Genomic DNA, 15,660 nt, shown 5'->3' with positions numbered 1-15,660 from the left:
TCTCTTCTTCTCTCTTCTTCTTCTTCTCTCTCTCTCTCTCTCTGTCGTCTTCTTCTCTTCTCTCTCTCTCTCTCTCTCTCTCTCTCGCTCTCTCCCTCCCTCTCTCGCTCTCTCCCTCCCTCTCTCGCTCTCCCTGTCTCTCTTCTCTCTCATGCTCTCCCCCTCTCTCTGGCTCTCTGTCTCTCTCACTCTCTGTCTCTCGCACACTCTCACTCTTTCTCTCCCCTCTGTCTCCCTCTCATAATCATCTTTAATGTGCCTTGATCTCTGTGCTGTCATTCGCTCATTCTCACCCATGCTCCTTCTTGTGTGGCTACCTGTACGCGTGCGTGTACTGCTTACATCACAACCTAACATATGGCTGCTGCAAAAGAACACAGATCTGCTGTTATGATTGACATCTACTGAAGATTACTGTTATGTGAAAGTCGGTTCTTCTCATACTACTTCTCGTACCTCTTCACGTCGTCCGTGTTCTGCGACAGATGTTCGTACTGAATCGGCGCCGTCCACACGGGACAGAGGTCCGGATACGGAACGGTGTTCCATCGCCCCACGGACGCCGTCCGGCTGGCGCATGCTAGGTAGGCCGAGTGATAGCTCCTTAGAGCTTCGTCACAGTAGTCAGCACTGGGTGCCGGCAACTCTCTGCACCAGCCCTCCGTGGAACCCGGTTCCGCGCTGCTGCCCTGGTCTTCTTTGCCGTCCTGCACGTTGTTAGATCCGCACGACCCCGCGGTGGCAGCGCCAGTCGCGTCGCAGCCCGCCGTCGCCTCGGCGGCGTTCGCCACGAACGCAGACTCGGAGTGCGCTCCGCTGCTGCCATTCAAGGAGGCGCCCTTCACCTGTCCACACAGGCCGGAGATGTCCGTCACTAGCGTCACGCTGGGGAAGTCGTGCAGCTCCGGGAAGAACTCCTCGGTGCTGCTGCTGTCCAGCATGTCACAGCTCAGCCGACATGTCTGCGCGACGTCTACCTGCACAGAGGGCAGCACCGTAAGCCGGGGGCACGTTTTCGGGGGCCGAATATTTCGACGAAACAAGATTTACTGTCAAGGAAGGGATCAGCAGTGCTTTGCACGGAGGGGGGGGGAGGTTTTCACACCATCATGACAAGTTACTGATGGGAAATTCAAGGTCCACAAACTATCACCTGGTGACTTCATAGAAGACTTATACGTGGTTATTATATTATGGTTACATATATATATATATATATATATATATCAGGTGATGTAGATTAAATAAGGGAGGAGTGTGACGAGTCAATGAAACAAGGGAAAGTTCAGTCATTTGACTAGCCTATAATAAGTACGCTACGAATTTACTAACGCGTAAGCTATCCCACCTTGAGGCTCCGAAATTCGGACACAGTACATTCGCGCAATCATCGTGCGAAATCGTTTCATTGCGTAGCACGACCGCAATCCAGGAATACCACCCTAAAACAGTAGTAGACGACACGATTCTCCATTCTTTGCCATTTCAACGCCAGCCCGATTGCGCGCCTATAATTGCAAACAAAGCAGGCTACCCTAACGCGCTATTGCCTAGACGAGCGAGGCAGTGTGGCTCGCTGGAGATATTAGGCATCGACAGCTGCGGGCGAGATAACTTTGACCCGGTACACAGCTACAAAAGGCCACCTGTTGTTACATTAGCTGGCAGTGCCTTATCGACGCACGCACGCACAACCGCATGATTAGCTCGTCGAGTGTTGCGTCGATCTCCAATCTCGCGCCGCGAGCGCCAACGCGCACATTCAGCTATCCGGAGAGAGCATACAGAGGCGAGCTGAGCGCGGGGCAGTCCGTTGCTTGCCTTTTGTCTGAGATTATAGGCGCGGGCGATGGGCTGGATTGATGGCCAAAGAATGGAGAATCGTGTCGTACGTTTTAGGCTGTATCTGCCGGATTTGCGGGTGTCTACGAGGACGATGTTCGGCACGATGATTGGCGGGAATTGTACTGTGGGTTCCGATTTGAGCTCAAAGTTGGCATGAGTTAACGGCACGTAGTAAATCGTTAGGTATTATAAGGGCTAGTAAATACGAATTTCCCATTGTTGTTATTGATGTCACACTCGGCTCCCTATTATCTACTCCTGATATTATATACAGGCGGTTTCCAGCCTGACAAAAAGAGCTAGGCAAGGCGTAAAGGTTTTTTTTTTTGGTGGTTGCACAATCCGAGAAACGAGCAATGTGAGCACGCAAGGTTGATCGCCATTTGCTAGGGGGGTCCGGCAGGCATGCTACCCCGCTACGGGATTTTATGTTAAAAGCCTCGGTGCAAATTTGCGTGGCTATTCTAAGCTATTCTTGAACACATTATATGAGACTCTTGAATCAGTTTTTCAAGTTGTCAAAGGAACAAACAAGCTTCTGGAAGGTTTTACTTTCGTTTTCTCCTCCCCAGTCCTCAGTACCCCCATGCATAGATCAATGCTGCCGCATATCCGCAAAGTTACAGTACCTAGAATCTTGAAGTATATACAGTTTACATTGCTTCTAGATATCTAACTGAATAAAAATAGTCCAGTTTCTACTAAGAAAAGGACGAAATTCAGTTAACAGCTTGATTACGTGCGTGTCAGGTGTCACTGGTCGTGCCCGCCTCACTGCCCCACGATAACCCCTGCGACATATGAACTTACTGTTATGCGGGCGATAAAAACACTGGGCTAGTACATGCCGCTGCAATCGATTTTCTATGACTGTCCCGAGGTTTTGTTCGTTGTGGCGAATCATGCGTGAGGGAGTTCATGGCCCTCGGCTCTAGATGTTTTGGATAACCCAAAACTACGTTCAGGAAGGCGGAGGCGTATTAGAATGCGCTCCCGTTTACACTTACTAATTCTGTCTAAACTGCCCGTGCGATAACCCGTAGTATTTCACTTAAATATGAGGGAAAAAGTGCCGGTCAGGAGGACCGGCAGTTTGTAGAGATGGTGGCGCAGAAGCAAAAACTTGGTGTGCTTTGCCTGCCGGGTCTCAGCTAGCTGAAGTTTTAGAACAGCTGTGCAATAAAGTGATTTTCATCTTAAGCGAATGGCGGTATTTTTTGTATAAATTTCTGCTGTGGGCGGGCTTGAGATTTGGACTAGCGAGGGCAGGGGAAACACTGTAATATATATATATTATATAATATATATATATATTATATAAGGAATTTGTGTTGTGCGTACTGTGAGATCGGGCTGTGCCAGCAACCCCTGGCTCTGCTTACTGCTCTCCTCATCCACATCTTCTCCTGCACAGGAAAACAAATAGCTTTTAACACTATTGTCTACAAACGCGCTAACATGTCATGTTGCGACAAAGCGACGAAAATATTTAGACGGTTGCAAAACTTTAGGCATACCTCCAGCAACGCATTACACTGACGCGTGCCGACCTCACACGCACAATCATTGTCATTAGCTAAGTAACTCACTGCTACTGCGTTACCTGCTTGAGTTTAGATGGTTGTAAAAACTAGGCATAGCTGCAGCGACGCATTACACTGACGCGTGTCGACCTCACATGTATTGTCACTAGCTAACTCACCGGTACCGCATTACCTGCTTGAGTTTAGACTGTCGCAAAACTTGAAACTAGGCATATAGTTCCAGCAATGCTTCAAACTGATGCGTGTTGACCTCACACGTACAATCATTGTCACTAGCTAACTCACTAGTACTGCATTAACTGCTCGAGTTTAAACTGTCGCAAAACTTGAAACAAGGCATAGCTCCAGCGACGCATCACACCGATGCGCGTCGACCTCACACGCACAATCATCCTAGCTATCACTAGCTACCTCAATGCTACCGCGTTACCTGCTTCGGTTTTAGCACGAACCTGTCGCGTAGCAGCAGCAGTCGGGATCGTGCTCGATCACGGGCAAGCTGAACGTATAGATGCTGGTTTCGGTGCCGTGGAGGGGCAGGCGGTTGCAGGGCAGACACTTGCGCAGCACGACGCTGGCTGTGGGCATCAGCTCAGCGCGGGCAGCGGACATGCGCTGGCAGGCCGCGTACAGACGTGGCACGACTCCGGCCTCCACGAGCGCCCTCCTGCCTGGCTCTACGCGCAGAAAAACGACAACGCTTAACAACTACGCAAATATGATTACGTTATGTGCAATAATGAATTTAGTAATAATAACAAACAAATAGACATCAGAGAGTGTGAAACATCTCATGAGTTAAGGCCTATTTACACGATGCGTCCTAGACGTACGTCTAGGACCTACGTCCAAAACGCACCGTGTATGACAATGCAAATGTATGACCCTTGCGATATCGGATGCACAGGACGGATGTTCTAATTTCTTCCGACATTGCGTTTGCATTGTCATACATGGTGTACGTCCTAGACGTACGTCTAAGACGCATCGTGTAAATAGGCCTTTAGCTGGCAAATCGAGCTGGCTGACCTCCAGGCAGGTAATTTCGACCCACGAGCCGAGCTGGCCGACCTCCAGACGAGTAAACTCACCACCGAGCGTGCGAGCCGAGTTGGTGCGTGGGTCAAGTTGACCAGTGCCCAACAACTAATAGACAACTCCACAAAATACATCAGGTAACTGAATCCATAGGCACAAGTAACAGCCAAAATGCGCAACAGATGCAGTGCTGTGTACACAGCTTTGTAGAATGGTGAAGGTAAGCCAATACTGTAAAGCGATTAGGGTAAACCTAACCAATATATACAGCCGCACTGCACCTGTTAAGGATTTCGTTGCTAGAATGCCTGCTACGTGCCTCACCAGACAGGGAAAGGCATTCACTCTGATAAAATACTCCATGCTGTTTTAAACTGTAAATGTGTAATCTTTTGTGGCACTTCATACTAGATTTGACACATAGAATGTCAATTTAGGAGTGAATAGAAGAAACACCAACAGATTTAGGGATATTTCAGCATAACGCAAAGTTGACGTACTGTTGACAGAAAACTGCTTCAGCATGGTGAGCAAGCAGTTCTGCTCTTTGATGTGTTTGCTGCGGCTATCCTGCCCCTGCCAGTCCAGGAAAAAGTCGAGCAACGCCTTCGGTATGCCGGCCGCCACCGCGCGACGTAAATTCTTTTCTGAGGAGAAAAACCGGCATATAAAAGTGACGAATGAAGGAAGACACAAAACACACATGCAAATTCAATGTGATGAATCAACGTTGAAAAGTGCACACATGACGCATGCACCCAGGAACACATGTGCACGCACGCACGCACCCACACACGAACGCACGCACGCACGCACGCACGCACGCACGCACACACACACGCACGCACGCACGCACGCACGCACGCACGCACGCACACACACACACACCCGTGCACACACACACAACGGTACACACATAATGCTAGGAGTGAACTACTCACTAGACTTTAAGAGCATCATGAGCACCTCTAGGCTGATCTGCTGCAGGGTCGGGTGTTTCCTGCCCATGCCCTGTATCAGCTGCACGAGCGCCACCACTGCCCCACTCCGGCCAAGCTCAGCTACGTTCACCGCTGCGGAAAGTCAACAGTATTTATGCAAACATCTAGGTTCGGTAACTGCATATGACTGATAAATGCACAATAACGCAGTTCGTTAGCATTTGTGATAAAATCACGAGCTGCATATCCAAGTGTCGATAATAAAATAATGCCACAACCACACTAATAATTTACCTTACTCATGTAGTTTTCATGCATAAATCTATCTTAGTAAATTTTGTGCACGTTATTTCAATTCCAATTGGCATTCAGTTTGCTGACCAGTAACATTACATGTAAGGGAATCGTTGTCAAAAACATTGCAGAGTTACGACGTACGAGTAAAGTTAATGCTATGTGGTTACATAATACATACAGCTTGCGGCAAATATCCTGAGAACTTTGACGAGAGGCAGTAGAAGCTTTACATTGACAGAGGGCAGCAGCATCACCTTTACTGTCACTGGGAGGGCACCTTGCAGTCTTGCCTTCACTGGCAGCTTCTTATCTATGTAAAGCAATCATGCCACCATGTTAATGGAATTCGTAATATTCTATTAGTAACTCGCACAACGAAAAGTATTGAAGGAAATGAATTTTAATTTTTACTGCCATTATTTTGCATGGTATTTATTTTTGGCATGTCAATGTCCACGTCAATTTTTACTGTTAAATGTTAAAAACATGTCTTGCAAAAAATACAAGTTACTCTACTATGTTGATCTGATCGCATAAACAACAACTGCCTATTTGTGTAGAGTATAATGAACAAGGAAACTATATATCATGGAAAACAGGGATTGCCTCCATTCTCATCACACAATGCTTCAACAGCACTTGGATGACTATAGCTCTAAACACACCAGAATACACAAATTCTTGAACAACCGTTCTTCTTCTGGTTTTGCAAGGCAATAGAATGGTAACCATAATTTTGATTCTCATTAATTGCTTTTGTTTAAAGCCAATATAGATGCACCTGGTTAGACTTACATGTACAACTACACATGTGCAGTAGAGACTGTCTTAATGTAACAGCATGAATGCACCTGTGCATAGGTTTACGGTAATAATACTAATAGTAATATACTTACCAACAACAGAAAGCTTCGTGATGATAACGTACATGGTGCTCAATAGCTCTATTTTGATTGGCTCTAGTTCATTGACAAGATACACCAACACTTTCAGCAAACATCGCGACGCACTTCGCAAGCTCACCTTGCTGACAGCGCCCCCTATACCTAAAACAACAGTATTTGAGATAGTTATATAATGTGATATATAGAAGTAAAAAAGTACACAGACACCGATGAATTAAGACATAGCTGAAGCGTAAAACAGAAATATAGAAATGTGGTGTCTTGTATTATAAATGCAAGCTGTTTATTCAGTTTGTCTCTTCATCCGGCTGCGACAGAAAATGTGTGTGTGTGCGTGCGGTGCGCGTGTGCATGTGCATGCATGTCTGTGTGAGTGTCGGTCTGTGAGTGTTTGCGTGTGCACGTGTGTATATGTGTCCAGTACATGAATGCATGCGTGCGTACGTATGTATGTACGAACATCTATATAGAATATCTCGGCCATGTACTATTCATAAATACTATTCTTAAACAGTCAACTGTCCAATCTTGGGGTACAGTTTAGCCCAAACAATACAGGGGTAATATGTGCACGTACACACACGCACGCACGCACGCACGCACGTGCGCATGCACCCACACGCACACACACACACGCACACACATGCACACACACGCACACACACAATAGTAAACACACACGCAGACATACACACCACATAAATAATTTACCCTTATAGCACTGGGTCCGAATCGTCCAATGAGATGCAGATAGTCTATCAATATTTCTGACCCAAAATCAGCATACGGCAGCAAGAGCCAAAGGTTTTAATAGTAACTAACACTATACTGCCCATATGGCGAAATATCGCGGCGAGCAGGGCAGAGCCTAGTACAGAATATACATACGTGGTTTGACGCACAGCATGTGGTGCAGGATCGTTACTACATTCTTCACGATGACGAGCTCTCGCGCACTCTGAAACGAACCACGTCAATGATTACCAGCATGTTAGTTAGGCTTCACTACAGGGCCAGTACAAGCAAACACACCGCCCGTGCCGCCGCTGTTTCCATGGTCAGAGCTGCTCATAGGGTCCTTGTCCCCCAGGCCATGGCCTGGGTACGGTCCGGTATACCGGAACGTACCCTGGTAACTATCTGATATGGTTAGGGTTAGGGTTAGGGTTGGGGTTAGGGTTAGGGTTAGGGTTAGGGAGTAGGCGTAGGCGACTCCCTAGACTCGTTAGTGCAGTAGGCGAGGTACGGTCCGGCATATTAGATAGTACCAGGGTACGTTCTGGTATACTGGACCGTACCCAGGGTACGTTCCGGCAGTACCCTGGGGGACATAGACCCTCTCAGCGTCAAAGCTTATACACCGAGGTTATCCAGCAGCTGAATATATTTGTGTTGCGTGGAATAGTTATTATAAGCAGCAGTATGACACAAGTGCAAAAGCAGAAGTGTATATAAGCAATGGGTGTAGAAGCAATTTGTTTATAGATATGCCTAATATAACATTTGGAGAGAAAGCAGCTATTCTCACATTAGCCCACACCACATAGTATTTTGATAGGCTGCATGAGTGCAGTAGCAACGCTTCAGTTTCAAACAATAATTGGCTCCTTGGCGATATTACACAGTTGGCTAACAGAAACGCACATGTTTCACTTGTGGACATGGCTACGAACCCGGTACTGTAAACGATGCGACTTCCATAGCACAAAGTCGTACCTATACTGTATGTTCTACTTTTTGTATTGGGAAAATGCACACGCATTTCCTCCTGTCTTTGCTAATCAATAATTTCAGCTAATGTTGCTAAAAAAGCTAAACGTTGTAAATGCTCATAGCGTACAATGAACACTGTGCCTTTAATGAATTCAACTGTGGTGCAATAAGAGTAATGAAATAAATGTATATATGCATCACCACGTATCCAAGAAAAACACGTATGATTACCAGTTGCCCATGAGACATTGTACATCAGAATCGATCAATAAATAAACGAATATATTAATAACTTATATCTTCATCAGCATATAGTAAACACATTTCATCAAGATCACGTGATAGGTAGTTGAACGACGTGGCCCCCTGTATAATAATTTATGAATATAATAAATAACATAAAATACATAAATCAAGAAAGATTTATAACACAGGCAGTTCTGATGCACTTGATAGCTATAATAGCCCAGTCAAACTAATATCTGTTACATCTAAAGTCTAAATATAACATCAGTGCCAGCCATGCACTGCCATATATGTCACATACAGAGTGACCAGGGTTACAACTAGTTCAGGGGTAGAAATAAGGAGAAAAAAAGAGATGGTCCACAGGACCATCTAGTTTGAAATTTAGATGGTCCGCCTAAATTTTAGATGGTCCTCCTAAATTGCAAATTGTTCTCTAAAAGTAATGCGGCTTGCAGGTGTAAGAAAGAGATTTTACATGGTGATAAAATGGAAATTATTCACCTACAATGAATGTATCAAACGATACAGTCATTGTTTATTCACTTTAATAGTATATTGGTTAATAAAGTTGCATTTTCAGTCGAATTTAGTTGAACCCATAACGGTCCGGTCCGTCGGACCATTGACTTTGAAAATCGGATGGTCCTCCTGATTATTTGATGGCCCCGGACCATCAGACCATCGCTTACTTCGACCCCTGTAGTTATACGTTGCTATATGCCCTCCCTGCTACGTATGATGATGGAACTGGCTGGTAGATTCATTTAAGAATGTCTTCTGCCTAGACAAAGGAATGAAGCCTGTAACCGATGTCATTGCCAGATGACAGCTATGTTTGCTAACCTATATGTAACACTGATAGCTAGAGGGCTGTTTACAAATAAGGTTAATTTTCTTCGCTGGTAACGAATCTGTGCCAGCATGCCTGCATGCCATCCCCAGTGTAAGAAGAGCACCTGGCAACTATCAAAACTAGAAAGCAGTTCGCCCAGCCCTGGCTGAGACGCTGCAGATAGGCAGGGCCAAACTATTTGCTATCGAATCTTCAAATTATTCAATTGCGGTGAGATTTCTTGTCCGATTAAGCGGGTGAGAACCTCCAACTGCTGGCTAAATATGACCTAAAATGCTGTATCAAGACTCACGTGTTACGTATTATAACGACTATAGGCTAATTTTGGGTGATGATTTGTAACATCTGGAATGTAAACAATAAAAAACTAGGCAAAATCTGAGAAATTTTATCTAGACGGAAACAGTCGAAAGATCGCTATGCACGTCATTGAGACACTTTCTTTCTCTATGATTCTCAGAATAAACTTGGCTAAATATACGGCTACAAATTCAGCTTCTATCTCCCTATAGGTGGCGCGACTGATTCCCCTGAGCTGTCATATACCCATTTACAAAATTATGGTTACAGATTTCACGCGAAATGCATTTAGCCTGCTTCCATAAGTCTTGTTCTGTTACAAAGATACATTTATGTAGTGGTGTATGCATAAGTTTAGTCAGAGACTTTAACAAGGACATGAAACATTTAAGTGACCGTTTCAAGCTTGGAATAATACAGTTTGCCGTAAAATATAAGCACGGCTCTGAATTTCTGCAGACATACACACGTAGACTTGGTGGGTGAATTCATTGCTGTTTCACTATAAGTGGGTTTGACTATAATTTGACCATATGTTGAACTGTATGTGTTTTAATTACTTTACGTCTTTTTTAGTTTTACTTTCGTATCAAGTCTATACTCACCTCTAAGGTAAACAGAAGCACATCAAGGTTACGGGCATAGACGGATGCAATATCTACTGTAGATTTATCTATGGAGCAAAGAGTTAATATCATCATTAGCTTATTGCCATTTCCCGTCAAGAATATTACATTCAGCTATCACCAGGTATGACCACCAAGGCAGCGCCGACTGAATAATAATAAAGAAATGTTGCCTTACTGGTACGATAATAATATTCAGATTGCATTTTAGTGCAACATTCATTTGATACACATCTACACTGAGCTTGCTTCATGATCTGCTTGTAAATTTCTACACAGATGAAACAATTAATTTATTTATTTATTTATTAGCATACCATATGGAACATACCACATGAGGATTAAATATCGCATAGCTACACGTAAATACATTCCTTGGTGCTTTTTTGCAGCTACAGATTGGTTTTTGCAAATGAATGTGTAACTATACGATATTATTGCCCTATCCAAAAAGTTGGCCACTGTACTGAATGAGTCCACTTGAGATCCATATTCGATACAACTCAGTTATGCCAACAATCATATTATCTTTATAAAAAGCTGTGTTTTAAATTAATCTACCCAATTAGACCATCATCCAGTTTACTACGGAAAGAAGACTAATATAAAACAAGTGCAAATATCCACCACTAATAAACAAAATATGTTATTAGTTGACACTACAAACAAGAAAGGCATCTTGAGGTGCCCACATTTGCATTATTAATACAGCTGCACAGCACATGTCATCACTAAATCATTAATGGCATACTCGGGAAGCCTGCAGTATACAGTGGAGGCGCTAGCGAGCCAGATGCTAGCAACAGTTCATAATTAATTAAGACAGTAAATGTTAATTACTTGCACTGCTCGCATGCCCTCACAAATTATTATATACCCTGTCAACAACCAAAACATGCGCTTTTTGAAAATTAACGACGAATATTTTATTGCGACCTCGACGCTAGACAGTTTGGAGACGACAGCAAATATACATCCAGCAGATGATCAACATCACTATCTACCACGTTCAGACGTTGATACGATTTTTAGAGCTTAGCAACGCGGCATATAGAAATGCATATATATATATATAGTCACATATATATAGTCACATATATTGACGATAGACAGTAATTCTCTTGCTGGATGTATAGCCGAGGTTTGTGAAACCGCGCAAGGGCGAATTCGTTACCGGTAGAAGCCAGTGTCTGTGTCAGTAGGTAGGTGACCTCTGTCAGTTGCTCAGTGTCGCGCTGAACAGCCGTGTTCAATCGTATCAGGCTTCTGAACAGCTCCTCCATTCTGCAGCCGAGCAACAGTGACGACGGCGACGACGGCAAGCTGTGTTAGGCCGCAAGGCAACTACGGCATGGCACACTCATCTCAGTGGTGACCCATTCAGCTGCAACCACAGGCGCAAACTGTAACAGAGCAGAAACCGATAACAACGACGATTCTAGAAAGAAAAAAATATAGAATTGAACAACAGATTGTACTATATTATAAACGATTAACAGAAAAGCTGTATATTAACAGATAAACTGTTATAAAATGTGCTTTAATTTACTTAAAATTGAAAAAATCTATTTATTAGGTATTACTGATATATTTCAATTTGACACCATTATATTGCCACAGTATCAGATATACAAAAACGCATGTACATAGACACACCAAACCCCGGTAAGCATTGAAAGGTATGCTTGCAGTTTCCTACAATATACCAGTAAGAGTCTATCTGCATATGATATGAACCAGCCCAAACTCGGTAAGACTAGGAGCAATTCCCTTTCTGCCGCAGCTCTAGCAACACATGCCTCTGCCATAAAATCCTAGAGACAGCCGTCTATCGATGCACAAACACGTGGACACATAAACATAAGCTTGGAAACGCACGAAGCAGCATAAATCCACATGCTCGCTCCTCACTGGTAGCCACACAAACGTATACCGAGCCAGTGTCACGTTACCCGCAGCAGCTAAAACCACAACTGATTCGCATTTGCTCTGCTCCTAATGCTCCGCTGTGCAAAAACTCGAGAGGGGCTGGACCGCAGAAATCTTAAGGGAAAGAAGAACTCGGTTCCGGCCAGGTGGGTTCGACCCTATAAAAGCAATATCTGCAAAGTTCCGGTTCCAACTGTAACTCATAAAAAAGGGCGGGATGGAGTCAGAACTTCGTAATTTCATCTCTGCGTCAATACAACCACTAGATGGTTTTACCTGTGGGCTGTGGGCATTCGCTCAAAATACCTACATAGTACGTAAAATTTATTTTGATTCCTGCTGAATTAATCTGTCTACATTTCTACAAGCAGCTTGATTTGACGCGATACATATTCTTAGAACTATAATTCGTTTGTATCGACTTAGAAACAATGGAGGACAATATATAATATTTGAATTTAGTTGATATTAATTTGACTCAAAGCAGCTTGGTAGTTATATGCTATTCCCAAATATTTACACATATCTAGAAAATATAATTGGAACATAGAATATATACGTACAGAATACACAATTGGAATATATTATATAATATTTTGGTTAGAATATGTATTACTGGAAAACATGGGGACAGTAATACCACACATTATCATAATTTGAATTATGGAAATTCGCAGATACTTAATTTATAAATTATATATGATGACTGAATTTGGGATGTGAAATGCAAATTTACTCTTAAATAGTTTAACAATAAGTCAGTGGGGTTTTCTACCCAAAAATGAGGTGTCCACAATCGTCTACTAAATAAACCATGCATACAATTTCAAGATCTAACACATACGCAGCCAGCTTCCATTACGTCGGGTGGCTATATATATATCGTAATAGACATTTTCCATCCCCAATAGGACACACCTACACATCTAGTGTTTATGAAATGTCCATGTTCCTGCTCCTGGGGAAAGAGACTACTCCCTATTAAAAGCTCAAGGGTAGAAATTAACTTTTGAACACGGGAGTCCAAGGTACTCCCTACCCTAAAAAAGAGGGAGTCCTCATTCTGAGGTTCAAAATTAAAGATATTTTAACAATAAGGCATGTGCTTATTTTTAAGATTCATGCCGTTGCACGTCTGTCAAATTTTCTTTGGATATTAGCTGAAAAAATACAGTATTTCCACGAGGACGGGCTCTGGAACGAACTAGGTAGTATGGCAGAATTTTCAGGGAGTAACACGGACTCCTGCATATACGTCAAATCAGGGAGTCCGACAGTAAATCGGGGAGTATTTGACTCCGGACTCCCGTTAATTTCGCACCCTGGAAGCTCCACTGCCACTTCAGCTGACTACAGAGAAAATAGCAAGGCAGGTTGCACTTACAGAAAAAGGTTTACCCAGCTTTCCTAATAATGATTGCAATTGTATGCATAACGTCAAAGTATCATGAACACTTCTCAACTACCTCAGCTGCTATAGAGAGCTGTACAAACAGATGATAAACGTAACCAATATATATGTAAAATGCACACGTAACATTTCAGCTTCCAGGGTAAAGCCAGAGGCAATCAAGTCAGCTAATAATAGTGTCCCACTCTCTCTCTCTCTCTCTCTCTCCTAGTACTTCTAACTCTGATCTCTCTTTCCCTCTGACTATTACTACCATGTTTCCATGTTATGTCATTACATAATTCATATAATTATGTGTTTGAAAATGATTATTTGCACTGATAGGTGCACATGTATTCAGGGGTAGAAATTAACTTTTGAACAAGGGAGTCCAACGGACTCCCTACCCTCAAAAGAGGGAGTCCGTAGCAAAATGAGGGAGTCCGCAGTCTGACGTTCAAAACTAAAGCATAGCAGCAATAACACATGTGCTTGTTTTGAAGATTATTGCCATGCACTTCTGCCAAATTTTCTTTGGACATTTGCTGAAAAAATAGGGTAATTCCGTGAGGCCTTCCTCTGGAACTACTACTAATTTGTATAACAGAATTTTCAGGGAGTCACACGGACTCCTGCATATGTCAAATCAGGGAGTCCGACAGTAAATCAGGGAGTCCGACCGTAAATCAGGGAGTATTTGACTACTGACTCGCGTTAATTTCGCACCCTGTGTATTACTTCTATTGCCCAAAAGGTTTTCTATATGAGCGCACTTCCAATTATGTCATGGAAATCAATTGGCAAACTTGCTTCACATTGTGGACTTTTGCATTTAAAATGTTTTTTCAAAGATGCAAATTTAAGAGTAGTGATTAACATTAACTTGAGTCAGTCTCAGAACTGTAGGATGCAGGAACATGACATCTGATGATAATGATACCTGGCCATCACGTTTGGAGTCCACAGCGCCCTCTAATCTGCATTTCAGTGTTCACTTGTGATTGGTATCATGCCATCTCAGTGTGAACCTATAGACAGAAGACAAATAATATAATGTAATGAACCTACCTATCAGTGTCATCACAGCTATAATATATTTATTAAATACAAGCATTTTTTGTGAAGTTATCTCGTACTCGTAGTATGCTTTCTGCTTCACTAATGTTATGCCAAGCTGAATGACACCGAGTGATCACTGCTTGTGTTGAATGTCTTCAATTCTTCTTTTACATCCCCATTAATGGAGCTAGGCTCAACATTTTATGCCATGAAGGATGCCCAGAGTCCCTACTGAGAGATGAAATATAATGACTCAAGAACAATTGCAGGTGAATTGTGGCCCTAGTATATATACCATGCCCTAGTTAGTTAGGCCTGTAGTGTGGAAAGTGTTATCTATATATATATATTTTTTCTGTTCTTGAGCTTTATAATGATGATGCTAATGATTGTTTTTGCACTTGTATTGAGGTTAACTTTATTGACACAATTATCTACACGGATAGAGCACTGTCGCCATGTATATCAAGAGACACGCCACAATCTGCTACTAGCAGTGTTGTAACGCGTCAGCCTCGGGTCGAGTCACACTGACTACTAGCGGCCTCTCTTGTACATGAACTAAACGGGTTTTGCATTATCATACAGAAAATAATCAGAATGATCTTAAATCCTCTTGAAATCTGGACCTGCCAACTATAGTGGATCAAACCACTAGCTATATAGTTCGTTTCACCTCATAGTACAAATAGAATTTATTCCTTTATTCCTGAAGAGTTACACCTGAGTGTGTCACGAGCACTTGGAATGTTTCAACAATAAAATGATGATAAATAAACACAAAATGTATTTACTACCAATGTCCTAATGTTTATGTATTCTGTTATGCCTATTATTGGTACCAGTGAAACTCCTCTGCAACACACAATTTCACCACATCCACGCCACTGTGCATAAACTCACAGAAAGATAGATATACCTATATATATATATATATATATATATATATATATATATATATATATATATAT

At 42.8% G+C, this 15,660-nt stretch overlaps 1 protein-coding gene across 3 annotated transcripts in view; it reads right to left on the bottom strand.

Moving 5' to 3' along the window:
- Positions 1-14,655, bottom strand: part of LOC106811277 (cytosolic carboxypeptidase 4-like) — a 23,131-nt gene extending 8,476 nt beyond the window's left edge. Inside the window, exons 1-11 of one of the 3 annotated variants that reach the window (XM_014814841.1) lie at positions 14,571-14,655; positions 11,486-11,714; positions 10,291-10,358; positions 7,459-7,528; positions 6,562-6,711; positions 5,844-5,975; positions 5,369-5,500; positions 4,928-5,074; positions 3,842-4,066; positions 3,187-3,251; positions 457-977 (exon numbers count right to left, since the gene is read on the bottom strand). In XM_014814841.1, coding sequence (XP_014670327.1) covers positions 457-977; positions 3,187-3,251; positions 3,842-4,066; positions 4,928-5,074; positions 5,369-5,500; positions 5,844-5,975; positions 6,562-6,711; positions 7,459-7,528; positions 10,291-10,358; positions 11,486-11,594 — 1,619 coding nt within the window. In that variant the 5' untranslated portion in view covers positions 11,595-11,714; positions 14,571-14,655. Of the gene's footprint in view, positions 1-456; positions 978-3,186; positions 3,252-3,841; positions 4,067-4,927; positions 5,075-5,368; positions 5,501-5,843; positions 5,976-6,561; positions 6,712-7,458; positions 7,529-10,290; positions 10,359-11,485; positions 11,715-14,570 lie in introns of those variants that run through there. The other 2 variants (XM_014814842.1, XM_014814843.1) reach the window with 2 other exon arrangements.
- Positions 14,656-15,660: the final 1,005 nt, after the last annotated feature.

This window comes from Priapulus caudatus, unplaced genomic scaffold, assembly GCF_000485595.1.
Source record: "Priapulus caudatus unplaced genomic scaffold, Priapulus_caudatus-5.0.1 Scaffold522, whole genome shotgun sequence".
In the NCBI taxonomy this organism is placed as follows: domain Eukaryota; kingdom Metazoa; phylum Priapulida; class Priapulimorpha; order Priapulimorphida; family Priapulidae; genus Priapulus; species Priapulus caudatus.
The sequence above is the reverse complement of the archived record's forward strand: the minus strand, read 5'-3'. Positions and strand labels throughout refer to the sequence as shown.